At 45.1% G+C, this 17,427-nt stretch overlaps 1 protein-coding gene across 4 annotated transcripts; it reads right to left on the reverse strand.

Annotated features, from left to right (window-relative positions):
- Positions 1–1,099: 1,099 nt before the first annotated feature.
- Positions 1,100–17,262, reverse strand: tbce (tubulin folding cofactor E). Of its 4 annotated transcripts, none has more exons than XM_080464814.1 (18): positions 17,113–17,262; positions 16,869–16,989; positions 15,014–15,098; positions 12,439–12,576; positions 10,663–10,748; positions 8,842–8,941; positions 8,667–8,769; positions 8,221–8,297; positions 8,046–8,138; positions 6,557–6,621; positions 6,417–6,481; positions 6,074–6,226; positions 4,198–4,336; positions 3,898–3,966; positions 3,725–3,781; positions 3,502–3,593; positions 1,689–1,797; positions 1,100–1,591 (listed from the first exon to the last, which is right to left on the reverse strand). In XM_080464814.1, the coding sequence occupies exons 2-17, from the start codon at positions 16,978–16,980 to the stop codon at positions 1,702–1,704; spliced, it is 1,530 nt and encodes a 509-aa protein (XP_080320940.1). In that variant the 5' UTR covers positions 16,981–16,989; positions 17,113–17,262; the 3' UTR covers positions 1,100–1,591; positions 1,689–1,701. The 4 variants fall into 4 exon arrangements, with proteins under 4 accessions (XP_080320940.1, XP_080320941.1, XP_080320939.1 ...); XM_080464815.1 differs by having other exon boundaries at positions 1,113–1,591; positions 1,689–1,794; XM_080464813.1 differs by lacking the exon at positions 3,898–3,966 and having other exon boundaries at positions 1,113–1,591; positions 1,689–1,794.
- Positions 17,263–17,427: the final 165 nt, after the last annotated feature.

Raw genomic sequence — 17,427 nt, forward strand, 5'->3', positions numbered from 1 at the left:
AATGTCAGAATATGAAACTTCGTGATTCACACGTCGTTCAGTTTTTACATTTTACAGACGCTCATCCTTAACGGCACACGACAGTCAGGAAAGTGAAGAAACACAATCAAGTGCAGAATATTTGACATTTCTAAACATTAATATTGTAATTTACACTGAGTAACAATCACAGTATTTACTGACTAATATTTTATCTTTGGGGTAAAACAACCTGATATCTGAGTTCAAAAAACACCAAACAATCGTTTTGATGAAAAGATGAGATTCTTCTCTTTTATCGCATCATTTTCATAAAGGCTTTTATTCTGATGATGGGATGTTTGTTGTTGAATCGTTTCTACCAGCAGTGACTTAAAGGAGCTCAGGTGGTCTGTGAACAGACGGTTTTGTTCGGAGCTCGATGATGAAATGTTCTCTTGTGGTGCGACTCGTCTGTCAGACGTGGAACTTTTCAAGCCTGCAGAGCTTCAATAAAACCGTTTTTACAAACATCCGCCTTCAGCGTCGCGTCATGAATGTTCAGACGTCCACAGGATGAGGGATGCTTCGAGTTTCACCGTGAAAAGACGAGATGATGTCCTGACAAAGCGTGGCAGCTGGACCCAGTTCTGGGACCCCGGGTCCCAGAACTGGGTCCAGCTGATCAGCTCCTCGTGAGGATTTCTCGCCATCCGATCTTTATGAGTAACTCTGGTTTCCCTCGGAGTTTCAGGTCTTATTTGTTTTCATGTGATAAAATCAGTAGTACATTTTGTGCCGGAGAGGAAATGAACCCAATGAGCTGATCAGTCGGTCACAGATGCAGAGAAAACCCAGTGGGACCATCAGCCGTGTTCCGCCAGCTGATTTATGGACGGTCCAGTTTGTTCAGTTGCAGTTAATCTCCACAGAATTGAAAGTTGCAAACTCTCAACGATCCATTTCCACCTCCCAAGTATGTGAACTGGTCCTACAGAAAGCTCAGCACCAGCACACGCTAAGTTAGAAAAAAAATAATAAATAAATAAATAATCCAACTACTGAACGTGAGTTTGATTTCTTCTTCTGAGTGTCGACAGCTTGGACTGTGTCACCAACACACTAAACCCAACAAACACATCGAGGCAAGAGATCAGCGCCATCTTTTATTCTGAGTTTAAATCAAGTCAAAGTCATTCGTTGCAGTTTCACATGCGACAACATTATAAGATACAAACTGAACGTTTCTGAACGTTTTCACTGAAAGATGAATTGTCTTTACGAAGGAAAACTTTTCTGGAATTACTTTCAAATTCTTCTACTTTGTCAGGTTTTGTAAAAAGGTTTGAGCGTTTATCTGAAAACGTTTCGACCGTCGACCTAAAACACTGAATGTGTTGAACCCCGAGACTTAAAGAAACGAGGGACACGTACAGAGACAACATGTCAATGAAGATTGTTGATTTTTTAAATTTGATTTATGACCCCGGACTGCATGGAAGTGTTGATTTGACCGGTTCTTGATGTTTTAATGATGTGAGATATAGAGAGCAGTCTCCAGACGTTCCCATTGTTCCTTGGAATACATCACCTTGTTCAAATATACACAATATGTACACTCTGTCCTACGCTTCTGGAAAAAGAGAGAGAGAAAAGCAGCAGTTAAAACTTTAAGGAACCCAGTGAGGAAGAACACACCCAGACTGAGGGGGAGAGAAGCAGCTGTCCACCTCCTGCTGAGCCTCAGCTCCAACGGACCAGGACCAGGTCTCCGTCCTCTATGGAGTAAAACTCCAGCGTCCTCAGGTCCCCATCAAGCTCAATCTCTGTCGCCACCTTCTGGAAGGAGGAGGACATTTCAAGGTTTGAACACAGACGCAAGTAAGTCAGTAACATTTATATATATATTTATATTTATACGTCAACAAACATGGGAAAGTTTGAAACCATTTCATGAGTCACACAATTAAAGAGGGAAACCAAACTGATACAGATCTTGGGTTTGTCCTATTTTTGATCATAAATAGTCTTTAGAGGATTTGACGGATGATTTTGATCATTTGTAAGATGCAAAAATCAAAACTGGAACAACTTGAAGGAAAAGAGTTTGAGCCAACTTGGACCAACGCCAAACTATGTGTGATATGAGCAGTAAAATCAGCAAATAAGAAAGTTGTGGTGAAAATGGTGACGGAGATAAAACAGCAGAAAATATCTAAACGGCTGAATTATGTCAAATGAGCAAAAACTGTTTGAAGAGGTAAATAAAAATAACTGAAAGCAACTCCAACTATGGAAAATGGCTAAAACAGCTGGAATTGCTAAAAAAATTTTTAAAAAAGCTCTAAAACAAGAAAAGTGTGACGACGGCTGAGTGAAAATCTGGGGGATTTACATACAGTATGTTAGCTCAGAGTCCACAACCATACTACTGATAATAGTGTTAGTCTGAGTCACTTCTTTGGCTTCACTGACGGGGCTTTTCCACCAACAAGAACCAGGTTCTAGTTCAGGGCCGGTGCCAGGAATTATTAACTTCAGGGAACGACTTATTATTTCGTTCCCACGCGTTATTTTTTATTGTTTTCTCTAGAACCACTCTGGGGCTCCGTGTTCACTGGAGTTTTCAGAAAGCCGGTTCAGCCTGGCCTCCACCTTGTAGGTAGTGATACCTCCAGAGATAACTCCAGAGATAACTCCAGAGATAACTCCAGAGAAAACTCCAGAGAAAACTCCAGAGATAACTCCAGAGATAACTTCAGAGATAACTCCAGAGATAACTCCAGAGATAACTCCAGAGATAACTCCAGAGATAACTCCAGAGAAAACTCCAGAGAAAACTCCAGAGAAAACTCCAGAGAAAACTCCAGAGAAAACTCCAGAGATAACTCCAGAGATAACTCCAGAGATAACTCCAGAGATAACTCCAGAGATAACTCCAGAGATAACTCCAGAGATAACTCCGCCCCCAGCTGATGACGCGTCGGCTCCCAGTCTGGCTCCTCTCTGGTCCAGCAACATAGTGGAGCCAGTGTAGCAGCAGTTTAGCCCCTGATAGGCCGGCTTTGGTGGTGGAAAGACAAAGAACTGGTGCTAAAGCTGGTCCTGGACCAGAACTAGAACCTGGTTCTTTCCGGTGGAAAAGCCCCCCTAGTGTAGTGGTCTGTGATTGAGGACTGATCTTTAGCACCCGTCATGCAGAGATCTGAGAAGATGCTGGGTACGATGTTGTTGAAAAGACATTAAACACTAAACATCTGAGAAGTTCTGCAGAGTCTCATTGTAACGCTCCGCTTGTGTCCGGGTTCCGCTAGCTAACAAAGAAAAGTTTCCAACAGCTGTTTAATTCCAGCTGCTTTCATTCTATTTATCTTTGAATATAAAATTCTCGTCTTTGGTCTGAGAAACTTCTGCGGTCCAGAAGCCGTGACATCGCTGTATATCAGAGTGGAACGGTTCCACATGTGACAGTGAATCTGGTGCTGGAGCCACGTCTGAGAGGAACTCCACCTACTGACAACCTGCTTGTTTTGGAGCTCTTACTTTGGGACTGGAGTAGGTGAGCCTCAGATCTGCAGCAGGAACCTTCAGCAACCTGTAGAGGAGACCCTTCACCTTCTGCACCACCATGGAGGCTGCAGGGCAGAACCAGCAGAATTCAAAGATCAAACCAGCGGTTCAATGTGCAGAAAGAGATGCAGACGTCTGGGAGACGTGTCAGACAGCAGAGCCAACCTCAACCAGACAAACCTAAACAAGTTTTTACCTGGAAGTTTCTTCTCTATCGGCTTGCGGTCGTCATCAGGAAACACAAATGTAATCTCTGTGGATCAGAGGAGGAAAACTACTTCCATGTTTGCTTTTGATTTGCTGGAGCTAAAGTTACATTTTCTCAAGCAGCCGAGCAGCAGCGTGACGGGAACGAGAAGCAGGACTAACTTAGCAGCTGATTCTTCAAGGCAAACGGCTCTGGCCTCTTCAGCTCGCCTTCCTCTGGAGCGCCATACTCTGAAAAACAGAAGGGCAGCGGGTCGCCCACGCATGAAGCATTCATCTAACATCAGGGATGAAACATAATCCAGCTTCCCTTTGTGAGCTGATGGTCAACAGGCCAATAAATGACGCCTGGCCGGAAAGTCTGTCTGTATTTTGTGTATCTGTTTGTGTCACCAAGTCACTAAATTCATGTCAGCATATAAATACAGACACAGGATTAAGGTTTTCTGTCAGTCTACTTACTGTTGATGAGGCTTTGGTATCGAGGGTGTTCACAGTTAAACTGGGCTTTTGACTGACTGCAGCTTTTCGACTTCAGCCACTCTTCCCCAAACATCTTGATGTAGTCGAGCTCCGCCCCCCGCCGCTCCTCAGGAAGGAGCTGAAAGAAAGCAGACAAGTTAATCCGTCTCAGGTCTGCAGCCAACGAGGCAGCCGCAGCATTTCCTCTCACACTGAGGCCCTGTTTACACGGCAACGTTTCAGGTGACAACACCTAATCTGCTAAAACAAAGTGGGTGTTTCCACTGCAGCAGCAGACACAGAGACAACGATGTAGTTAGTCTGCCGGGCCACTGGAGGGCGCTGTTGCTTGATTTTGTAATGAAACTACACAGACGTGCACAGAGAACAAAACACTATAAAGGTGAAGAAAATGGAGAGAACCTGACATCCTAGTGGACTGATGAGGAACCGGATGATATCAGGGAGAGTCTCAACTATTAAACTACTGATCTGGAGGATAAAACTAGAATATGGACCACGGGTCATACCACTACGGGTCGTACCACTACGGGTCGTACCACTACGGATCATACCACTACGGGTCGTACCGCTACGGGTCGTACCGCTACGGGTCGTGCCGCTACGGGTCGTGCCGCTACGGGTCGTGCCGCTACGGGTCGTGCCGCTACGGGTCGTGCCACTACGCGTCGTACCACTACGGGTCGTACCACTACGGGTCGTGCCGCTACGGGTCGTACCGCTACGGGTCGTGCCACTACGGGTCGTGCCACTACGGGTCGTGCCACTACGGGTCGTGCCACTACGCGTCGTGCCACTACGGGTCGTGCCACTACGGGTCGTACCACTACGTGGCCGCCATGTTTGTTTACAACTGGATGAGCAGGAGGGGGGGGGGGATGAGCAGTAACAGGCTCTGTAGCCTCCATCAGTCTCTGCAGGAGGGATTTGCACCGTGAAAGAATCGGTCTCACCTCCTGTAAAAACGAACCGACTGACTGACTGATTTTCTCTTACATAACTTAACAGAACTATTCACACTATATTAATCCCCTTGGGGAAATACCCCTTTTTCTTTTTACCACATTGGCACCCCCTACTTCACGGATGTGGAGCGGCGGCCATATTGGGATGCCACAGGGAGCTGATGGGGTTCAAGGGTTGTGCTCAGGGACCCTTCAGCTGTGGGATTCGAATACGCAAACTCCCGACCCCAAGTCTGCTTCTCTAACCTCCAGGCCACACTCGGGCCCCGTTTATACGACAACGAATTCGAGTGTATCTGCAAAACTTTCTTCCCTTTTTGGGGGGTCCGTTTACGCGACACCAGTGTTCTGATCCACTGTATCCACAAAGTTTTTAATCCGACTCCCAAAGTGGAAAGATTCTTTCACGGTGCAAATCCCTCCTGCAGAGACTGATGGAGGCTACAGAGCCTGTTACTGCTCATCTCCCCCTCCCTCCTGCTCATCCAGTTGTAACCAAACATGGCGGCCGCGCAGTGGTACGACCCGTAGCGGTACGACCCGTAGCGGTACGACCCGTAGCGGTACGACCCGTAGCGGTACGACCCGTAGCGGTACGACCCGTAGCGGTACGACCCGTAGCGGTACGACCCGTAGCGGTACGACCCGTAGTGGTACGACCCGTAGTGGTACGACCCGCGGTCCTTATTCTAATTTTATCTAATACTAGAGACTAAAAGCAGAACAACCTGAAACACGACAACAGAAACTATGAAGGAAAACAAAAACCACGACAGAGGAGAAGTGTGCCGATTTCCATTTTCAAGCTCATTTATAAACCTGGTCTCAGCTCTCCGTTCATTCAGATCATAAATCCACACACAGACTGAGGAGGATGACCTGAGGCCCACCTGACAGCGGTTCAGGATTATTAGCCGTCCCAGCTTCGCCATCACCATCTGCTCAGCTGTTCTGGGGTTTCCGTCGCTGCTCTGCAGACGGTTACGACGACACGAGAGCTCCGACAAACTGGGCAGTTTGGCAAGCTCGTCGATCACACACCACTGAGAGACAGAGACAGAGACAGAGACAGAGACAGACCATGAGGGGTCAGAAGCACTAAATCACCTTTCTTCATCATTTTCATGTTCACTTTGACCTCCGAGTGCTTCTCTTTTAGCTACAAATTCTATTACATCAAGACAGACAGACATCAAGACAGACAGACAGACAGACAGACAGACAGACAGCTACCTCAGAGATGTTGTTGTTGTCCATAACAAGTGTCTTCAGCTCTGGAAACATGGCTGTTTGACATCCTGCAGGTTAAACATCCACATGAGTTATTTTGTAGAAAAAGCTCTTATGTCACTTCTGAGGGTTTTTTTATTTACCAGGAGCAGCATCGTCAAATCGGATGACAGACAGTCCGGTGTGAGACACATTCAAATCCTCCAGTCTGTAAAATTAGAGAAGCTCATAAGTAATCCTTCACCTGGTGACCGCTTTATTAAAACATTCATTCAAGTGTTGTTTTATAGTTTTCAGACTCTTTACAGCTGAAAGAAAAGAGAAACCAAAGTAGATTTGCACTGTTATGCCTGAGAGCTGCAGCAGAGGATTTAACAGGGTTCACACCTACATAGGTCCTTTTTACCTGTGACTTTCAATGTTCCCAGGACTTTTTTCAGAACTTTTCACCAAATTTCAATGAGCAAAACACAGCTTCACTGTTCAATGACATTTATTTTATTTCAGTATTCAAAAATATGGCGTTTCTCAATAAGATCAACATTTTCTGTATTAAAGAAAATATTTGCAGTGCAAGTGCTCATTTTTGACTAAATAATAAAACAAGGGAAAATTGCTGATGTCCAGCGGAATAATAAATCACAAAAAATCATACTGGGTTCTTACACTTTTCAGCTTATGCTTTCTTAAATAGGAGGTGCAGATGTGCATCACTCCCTGTGAAACAAACTTAAACTCCCCAGCAAATTGGCTCCGAACCGAAGCAACTAAACTCACACCAAATGTGGTTGTGGAGATGCAGTAGCTTCATTGGATGTATTTGACACAGCAGCGTTCATAAACTCACCGATTGGAACTGTGGTGCAGCAACATTTCCATACTTTTTCCCTTATTGTGGCCAACAAGGCCAGCCTCTTTGGAAATATCACTTTCTTACAGCAGGATTTGCACTGAAGCACGTCTTGGGTTGTTATCTTTTGACAGCCATAATATATCATTATATATATATGGTATTGTAAAAAACTTCCCTGTCACAGCTAATTTGATACCTGCTCCCAGGGTTGGCGTACCTACGCTCCTGGTGTCATGGCAAATGCGGGACGCGTCCAAACTGGGTTCGATTTCAACTGCTGCACATGTGCTGAACTTGCTGCGGTGCCGTTCGTTACATACCACATACAGTCCTGGTCACAATTGGGTCTGCAGATACTAGTGAATATAAGAATAAACACAATGCAGTAAATATTTTTGTCAAATTTATTCTTAGTCTGTATATATTTAAATTTCATGTTGGCCACTGCGTATTTGCAGAAGTTCAAATCGGACCCGTTTTGAAGGAGGACCATATTTACCATGACACCAGAGGCAGAAATCACAGAACACGTTTCTCGTCCACCACTAAAATATAGCCAGTCAATTCTATTAGTTTTCTATTGTGGCATCTGTACTTCAATAACTTTAAACAAAAAAATATAGATATATAACTTCTTCAGGTTTTTAATAATAATAATAATGCATGGGTCTTTTTCCTGGGTTTTTCACGTCCATGCAAACTCTGCTTGAACGTATTCCAGAGCAGGAGCCTCTTCAGTGGACTGAGCAGTGAAACAGCTTGACTTCATTCCCACTGACCTGGGCAGAGCAGACAGACAGGCCAGAGTATCCTCCACTAAGGGATTGAGCGCCAGGTTGAGACTCTTCAGAGAGTGCAGCACTTGGTCAGGCCTGTAACACAGGAAACACAGTGGGGACGCCGCCACAGTGACACCACTGAGAACAGGAGCCGTGTGACGGCAGCCGGTGTTACCTCTGCAGCGCAGTGATGTGGTTTTCTGTTAGACACAGAGATTCCAACTGTGGCCACATGGAGGCGCAATCCAGGATCTGGCAGAGTGAGGCAGAGAGCCAAAGGATTAGAAGTACTGTACTTGAGAAGTAACATGCAAATAATGAAAACGAACACTAAATGGTGTCAATGTCCTCTGATTCTTTATGAATCCACAGTTTGTTTTTTATTTCTATTCTCCTTTGAGTTTGGTGCTTCTGATTTCTGTTTCCAGGTTTAATGTAAAGTTGAAATAATAAAGTAAAATATGACCTCTTGTCAACACAATATACAGCAGCAGGTCTCTTCTGATTGGACAATGTGTTGACATGCAAACAATGACTGAACTGAGCACAGAAACATCTTTCACAACAGTTCAGTCGGCATGTGGAAATACGGAGTCGCTTTGAGCATTATGAGATGTATACCTGTGGCCAGGTGAGCTCACACTTGTTCAGGTGGAGGACTTTGAGGTTGTAGAAAGCATGGCTGAGGGTGGAGGGACGCGAGGGCAGACTCAGTCTATTACAGCTGGAAAGAATAAAACATGTTAGAAGATGGGAAGTTGCCTCTGCAGAAACGTGACACAGAAGGATCCATCACCTGAGGTTTAATTCCTCCAGCTGCTCCATCTGCAGGCTGAACACGCTCACATCCTCCCAGCACGACAGCAAGGAGCCGCTCAGGTCCAAGAGCTGCACGTCTGACCGCTGCCGTTAAGGAGCCCAGCTGATAGCCTTCAAATCACTTGAACCAACCGTAGAGGTTGGAATGGCCAAAGCCATTTTGAGCTGTTTACATGAAATGTTCACCAGATGTTGGCAACAGCCCATGTAACCCAAACATGCAAAGGAATCAAAACGTAGATGTCCGTACATTAAGTTGCGTGTAATGATGTGAAATGACACAGGGAAAAAAGTATTGAACATCTTAAAGAAAGGGAGGTGCAAAATAGCATGGAACCCAAGACCCCAGCTGGAATCAACCAGTAATCAGAAAACAATCCAGCCCCTTCACTGCAAATTCATGTCAGCTGGTTCAGTCCCAACTGATGGCCTATAAGAAGGTGTCACTCATGAGACATAGTCCCTCCAGCGTGTCCCAGGTCTGCCCCGAGGCCTCCTACCGGAGGGACCTGCCTGGAGAAAACCCCTAGGAACAGCTCATGAAAAGCAAAGCACTCCCTCAAGACCTTCACAACCTTATCACTGCAAAACATAATGATGGCGCTGGTTACAGAAAGACTTCTACACGTCAGAATGTTCTGGTGAGCACCGCTGGGGCCATGATGTGGGAGAGGAAAGAACATCATCAAACCATAAATCAGGTACGGTTTCTGGCCCCGCGCAAGATTTCTGACACTAGAGTGTAATGAAGTATAAGAAGAGTTGTCTGAGAGCCGAGGGTTTCCTGGTAGCTTCACAAAGACCTGCAATTGGCAGGTACAATTGTTTCAAAGACCATAAGTAATGTATTCAACCTGAAAAGAAATCTGCTGCCATCCACCAGGATAATGAAGACGAAATGAGGTGAAATTTCAAGTTCCCAAACACACAGCTAAGGAAACTCAATTGACTTCAGAGAAAGAAAATAAAGCTGCTAGAATGGACCAGTCATCTGACTTGAATCCAAGTCTATGGAAAGAACTGAAGATCAGAGTTCATAGAAGTGTTCCATGGAAACGTCCTAATTCGAAGGCCAAAATCACACCTGAGCCATGCATGCGACCAGTACAGGACGCTGTCATTACCAACAAAGTATTGAATACATTTCATTAACTCTGTTCAATAATATTGTCCCCGTGTCTTTTCACCTTATTACATAACTTAATTTACGGACGTCTATGGTTTTATCTTTGTGTGTGGATTTCATGAGGTTTTACCAACATCTGGTGAAATTTTCATGTCAACAGCAGCTTGAGAAATATACTTACTGAGAAAACTGGTGACCTGTTCAATACATATTTTACCTGCTGTACTTTAGTGAAAACTTCATGAGCCACTACAGAGAGGCTGCGGTGTTTAAATGTACTGTAGCTGCAGAGCTGCTGCTTTTCAAACACTTTGAGCACAATTCAGGAGCCAGTTTCAGCCACATTGAGAAATAAAATCACACATGCTCATATCCACTGTTAGTGTAAGAGTCACTGATGTACCTAACAAACCGGTCCATGGATGATAAGAAGAAGGTGTGACATCCTGGAAACTCAAACTGACAGAGCGAACACGCAAACTCAACCAAACCCAAACGAGCAAATGTTTTTCCTGTTTTACGCACCCAGAGGAGGGGAGGGGGGGGGGGGGGGGGGGGGGGGCACAGCTGGGGTCCAAGTCCTCGCAGAGGAAAACACAAGACTTTGTTCCTGCTCACCAGGAGAACCGACACAGAAAAGACAAACAGTGGAGGAGATGCAGAAAAGGATACAGGGTGTTGTTCTCCTTATTGCCCCATCAGGCCCCGGCCCATTCACCTCCAATCCCCCCAGCAATACTGAGGTAAGACTCTCAAAGCTGTGTGTACACACACACACACACACACACACACACACACACACACACACACACACACACACACACACACACACACACACACACACACACACACACACACACACACACACACACACACACACACACACACACACACAGTATCAAGGCTTCACATCTGGTCCACCTTCCCCAAGTCGCTCGCTCCCTTGAGCCATAAAACACTGACCTTCCTACTGGAGTGTAAGACTGTTGAGATAATTACAATATCTTTTTTTTTCCTTTATTGGAATTGTTTAATTTTGTTTTTCTTATTAGTTATTACACATGGTTTTTTGGGGGAAAGCAAGTAATATTTTTCTTAAATTTAAATGAAGCTTGAGTTGATAAAATATTGTATATCAAATCAGAATCAGAATATCTGTCAGAAAAATAGATCTTTTGCTAATATTGTTCTGCCGTATTCCACAGGGTTCTGTCTTAGGACCTATGTTTTTCCTGTTATACATGCTTCGTGGAGGGCAGGGGTGGCCAACCCGCCACTGATTGCCTGCCAGGTTGTGGCTCTTTGATCCATTATCTAAATCATCAGAGTGCGGCGGCTCTTCCAATTATTAATACTTCTGGTGTGAAACTCAGAGTTCTGATATTCTTACGTTGTACTTCAATGCACCACTCAGCGCTGCACCATGGGCCGCAGCTTCCCTCTCACTCACTTCACAGCCGTTGCTACGCTATATATGGCAGGTCAGGAGAACAGACCATACAATGACAAGTAAAAAAAGGCTCCGGTACAGAGACACTTCAGGTCAGAGCAGGTCGGCGAGGAAGTTGGAGTTAATTGGTGGATTCGACCCAGACACAGTTAACCTGCTGAGAGCAGCTCCCTAAAGCTCCGGCATCATTAAAACTTTAACAAAACGTCATCAACACACAGATGACGCCTCTTTCCCATCTGTGTGAGGGAGGCAACATGCTACAAGCTCATTTTTGTCCAAACTATCCGTCTTTAGAGCAACAGAAACAACTTTGTTCTCTATGAGCAGCCGGCTGTGTGACAGAGTGCAGGGACCGTCTGCAAATTACAAACTGCTGCAAAAGCAAAGACAGAATCTACAAAAATACTTAACATGACGGGTATTCACTGCAGCGTTAAAGTCACTGCAAACACATAGTTTGATAGTATTTATATGGTTTGCAGTATTTGTCTTGCCTGTAGCGGTTTTACAGTTTACAGACGGTCCCTGTACATTTGTTTAGGCTGCATGTGGAGGTGAAATTATTCCTGTTAATGCTGTAAATCCACGCCTTGCCAACCGCTGTCTAACTTCTGTAATTCCATATGGTGTATATACATTGTGTATGTATTCTCATTTTATGTCATTTCGTGTCTGTGTGAGAGAGGGAGTTTATTTGTATGATGTGGCTCTTTGTAGTAGACTACCACCGTCATTTTTTCGGCTCTTGGTCTGACTGGTTGGCCACCCCTGCTGTAGGGAAACCCTCCATCAATGTCCATTGCTATGCAGATGACACACAAATCTCTTTATCTATGAAACCAGATGATACTGATCAACTTGTCAAACTAGAAGCTTGTTTTAAAGACAGGTCTTATCCTTCAACTCCCACATGAAACAAATCTGCTGATGAAGGAAACCTCTGAAGATGAACACATACGTAAGAGAATAAAAAACACTGGACTGCGCGATCGTACCTGCGCTCTTTGGTGTAGAAGGAGATATCGGTGTCCGCCTTCTTGATGCAGTAATGGTACACCTGCTGCAGAGCGGTCAGGTAGTCCACTCCATAAATCGCCTTCGCAGGTCGTATGAAGGATCCTCCTTTAGGGTGTCTACAAAAAAGAAAAATTACTTTTTTTGTTGTCGCTCCAGTATTTGGACACTTGGGGTGCGTTCACACTGCAGGGACATGCAACCCAATTCTGATATTCTGCTCACAAGTGACCCATATCAGACCTGTTTAGTGAAACATTGTAATTCTGATTCTTTCACACCAGAACCAGGCCTCGACCACGTCGCACCAATTCGGATGTGTCTGAAGTCTTTCAGCAGGGCGGCTGTCTGAATGATCCAATTATGTGATTGCCACGTCATTGACATGTGACTGGAGTCCAGAGTAAGCGCCAGAGGAAGTGGCTCTGCTAAAATGTTAAAAGCTGTGCTCGTGCTGGATTCCCTGAAGGGAGGCGGGTCTCAATGAGACCAGGAGGAATGAGTCAGGAAATCCAGTCCACAGTTTGCAGCCAGCGAGCAGGCTAGGGAAGTAGCACTGTGCTATCCAACTTTTCATGGCAACATGTTGCTGTTTGGACGGATTTTACACTCAAAACACCACAAAACAACGCAGCAACGTGGATGTTAGCAAAGCCGTAGTCCAGCAGGGCGGCGCCCTGCAGCCAGACCTCAGCGTTTTCAAACTCCAGCTCTCGGAGGAGAACAGCTCTGACATCAAAACAATGACCAGCAGCTCCTCCAGGCTGTCAGCAGGCGATTCACACCTCCCTGAAGCTGCGTCCTACTCCACGCTAAACTCCCTGAAAATAGTCCCAATGGATGGAGCTGCGTTAGAGCTGGAAACATTGTGTTGCTGCTGTCTTGCTCAAGAGTTTCCCCAGGGATTGATAAAGTCATTCTGAGGTTCTAAAGATAGAACTAGTTTATTATGAGATGATGACGTCACGCAGACCCCCACATTGTCCACATGGAACAAAAATACTTTGTACTGCTTCCTTTACTGTCCTGATACTAACCTCAAGTTGTCTTTGGAGAGAATACATGTATACATTAGTACATTTCATACTTTACTGTAGAGAGGAGTTTATTACAGCCTCATATAAAGTCAACAATAATAATAATATTAAAGCAAACAGCTCTGGTATCGGAAAAGTATCAGCAGATAAACAAATTCAGGTATCAGGATCAGATCAGAAGTGAAAATATGTGGACCGGTGCTTCCTAGTTTTTAAAGAAGTGGGAGGTTTTATGTTGTTTGGGGCTGGAAACTGAGTAACATCTGGCAACCAAGGCGCTGACTGGCGTGGAATCCATATTTAGTTCTTTAAACGGCGTGTTTGGCCTGACGTCGCGTTGTCTACTGCGCTCGGTGGTACGATAACGTCTGGGGTGCAATGGCGTTCACACGGCACGCTGATAGGTCACGTTTGAAATGTAATGTGAATGATCACGCAAAAACATCGGATCCCTGCAAAAAAATCAGAATTGAGTATCAAGACCTACAGTGTGAATATAGCCCGAGTAGAATCAAATCAAACTCCATTTGTATAACACACAAAAAATAGATTTCATCGATTTATTGAATTTTTGGCATTCTGTTCTACCAATAGTTTTGGGTTTCCCTTGTTGTTCCCACTTTTGCTTAAACCTGCGTTAAAGTTTGAATCTTTTTTATTTTTTATTTTTTTTAAATTGAAGCAAATTCACCACCACAAGTCTCCACCTTCACAAGTGGACGGGGGGCGGGGGGGGGGGGGGGCACTCGCTAGAACAGATTGAACACAAATAGTATTTATGCTGCTAAAGCCCGTTTTAGTTGCACCAGCTCCATTTCACTGCAGTTTAAAGTGGCGGGCCTGGAGACGGTCAATCTTTGAACAAGGCGGCCCAAAAGATTGTGCACACCTTGCTGAAAGCCGTGGAAAGGCCTCTTCAAGCTACCAATATCCGCGAGTACGCGAGGTACTTGTGACGTCAAAATCGTCATCTGCCTCCGTGTCCACTCCGACCCCGCGGCGGTGGACCGCGCAGCCCAAATTTTGGAACCGCGCGACCTGTGCATGCACCAGAGTCTAGCAGTCGCTTGTGTAGGAGGTCCTCCGTCTCCCCGTCTGAACAATCAGGATTTAAAAGCAAATAAAGAGCCAGAGGCTCAGAACTCCTGAAGTGAAACATAAAGTACTTTAGGAAAGGAGGAGAACGCCGGGCAGCAGAAGTAGAGAATTTCAGGGATCGTTACGTTACGTTAGGGAACGCGTTTTGGACAATTACAGCAGAAACATGCACTTTTGACAATATATATGATGTCTGCAGTCATTTGAGTACATTGAGAAAAAAAATCGAATGTTTGTTTTTTTAAATCGTAGATTTCTTTTCCACGGCCGAATCGCTCAGCCCGAGTAGAAAGTGGTAAAAACCACACGATGGATCCTGAAGGATGCTCATGTAAAGTATCAGATGGAAGTTAAAGATGGAGTCACTGAGGGATGGTTCGCCTGCAGACACTGACAGAACTGTATGGATCCAAACTCTCACCTGCAGCTGAAATAGTGAACTCCTTCATGGCTGCCATCATGCTTGCCTCTCTGGGGGTCATCCCACTCCACACCGAGCCACACACCTGCAAACATGCACAGCAGAGGCCAGGTCAGAACACGCTGCGCTCTTTGGTCTTACAATAATTTAGAGCAGAGGTTTCCAACCCTGGTCCTGGGGACCCCTGTCCTGCATGTTTCAGATCCTCCCTGCTTCAGCAGACCTGAATCTAATGATGATGTCATCACCAAGGTTGTGAAAAAGCCCAATAATGAGCCCCTCATTGCAATCAGGTGTGTTGTAACTGGGAGGAGCTAAAACATGCAGGACCAAGGACCCTGGAGGACCAGGGGCTCTGGAGGACCAGGGGCTCTGGAGACCTCTGATTTAGACAATTCACATCTGCACCCATTAACCATTTATGTTGGTATCTCATCTCAACTTTTACAAACGCAGCTGGCCACAGAGGAGTTTCATAACGGTAATCTGACAGCAACCTACAGACCTACAGACAAATAGCTGGAAAGCCAGTCTCATCAATGGAGCAGTGTTTCGCCTACACGCACTATATGTGCATCACCTCTACTGATGTATCAGTTAATAAAATGTTCCCGTCAGTTCTGTAGAATCTTCAGTGATATGGTGTCATATGGTGCTCCGGGTGCTTCATGTCTTGGGTCAATTCACACACTGTGACTAAAGCATAAAGAGACAGGAGAGGGCTCCGTCTTATTTCTTCATGAACTAAAATTATATTATTTGGTGCAAGGAATGCTTTAGTAACATAACGGAATGCTTTTTATTGTGTTATACAGTGAAACAGGATCCTTATAATGTGATGACTTGTATTGTTATAACGAGAGACATGTTTGAATGAGGAAACGTGTGGACCTAAACTGATTTTTAATTAGTGACGGTAAAACTGTATACCCGGTAAAATGTGGGGATGGATTAACGGTATCAACATGTGGATACCGCCCAGCTCTACTGTGTGATCCATCATCCCAAAATGGAAAGAGTATAGCACCACTGCAAACCTACCAAGACATGGCCATGCACCCAAAGTGACAGGCTCTGATCAGAGAAGCAGCCCAGAGGGCCATGGTACCATGGAGGAGCTGCCAAGATCCACATCTCAGGTGGGACAATCTGTCCACAGGACAACTCTCAGTCTGCACTCCACATATCAGGCCTTTGTGGATGAGTGGCAGGAAGGAACCATTGTTGAAACAAAGCCAGAAGAAGTCCTGTCTGCTGTTTGCTAAAAGCCACGTAACAGACACAAACATGTGGAGCCACTCTGGTCATATGAGACCAAAGCAGAACTTTCTGACCAAAAGGCAAAACTCTGTGTGGCAGTAAAGTAGTACTGTGCATCACCCTGAACACACCACCACCACCACCACCACCACCACCACAATCAAATGGATCTGCACCAACATAAACATATTAAAACGTGCACCTGTGTGCTACTAAATTTGTCTTTGTTCTACTGAAATATTAAGCTGCTAAGTCCGGTGATGCTGTAAGTCTCAAGCCATGTTGGTGTGGAGGAAGATGGAGGAAGATGGAGAAGCTGAGGGGTTTGTGATGGAGTTCATTTTTGACATTTCTGCTTAAAGTCTTTACGGATCTGTCAGCTTTCCAACATGTGTCCCCCCAGTGTTAAACTCAGTCATATCCCCTTGGTGAAACATTAAGAAGAAAACATTCATGTCTTTTAATTACTAAAGAAAATGCCTTCAACTTGTTTTTCTCCCCACATGATGACAGAGTAACTCTCAGATGAGGATTTGAGTCGCATTTGTTCTGAAGCAAACTGATATGGAGGTGTTGTGACTGCCAAATACTTCACCTGTGGTCGGTGGTACCGGACCCACGTACCGCACTGTGGCCCGTTCCCCGCCACAGGACAAGCGCCTGCCCACTACGTCTGCCGGCACCTCGGGCTCCAGTCGGTCTCCCATGAGGGCGAGCTGTGGAGGGAAGCCCCGAGCCGGTGTGAGAAGCTCCGTCAGCGCTGCCGTCATGTTCACAGAGCGCGACGCTTACGCAGCTAAATGCCCCTGGAGCTAATGATGCTGAGTTAACATACTTACCGTGCTTGGTGAGGGTGGTGCTAACGGAGCTGAGGCCGACAAAACCTAAACTTTACACCGGCTGTCAATAGACGCTGCGAGCCATCTGGGGCTGGTCTCTGGTCAATAACAAGCAGCCAGCCACAACCGGAAAGACCATATTTCAATGTCGTACCAGTTTCCTGTGAAACTCCGGAATAAAGTCATCATAAAATGTTCAACAAAGGTTATATGAGTATATATAAATATATATATATTGATATAGTACATTATTCACATCCCTCAAACTATGTGGCTTCAGTATTTAATCACCAAAATGACATTTTTGTAAATAAA

Source organism: Lipophrys pholis (assembly GCF_963383615.2).
Source record: "Lipophrys pholis genome assembly, chromosome: 5".
In the NCBI taxonomy this organism is placed as follows: Eukaryota; Metazoa; Chordata; class Actinopteri; order Blenniiformes; family Blenniidae; genus Lipophrys; species Lipophrys pholis.

Bases quoted from the DNA above. Each gene is read 5' to 3' on its own strand.
- tbce (XM_080464814.1), bottom strand. From the start codon at position 16,980: ATGGGAGACCGACTGGAGCCCGAGGTGCCGGCAGACGTAGTGGGCAGG. The intron at 6,482-6,556 runs GTAAATAAAAAA...TTTAACCTGCAG, and splicing joins ATTTGACGATGCTGCTCCTG to GATGTCAAACAGCCATGTTT. The intron at 4,337-6,073 runs GTGGGCCTCAGG...GCTTTCTTTCAG, and splicing joins TAATCCTGAACCGCTGTCAG to CTCCTTCCTGAGGAGCGGCG.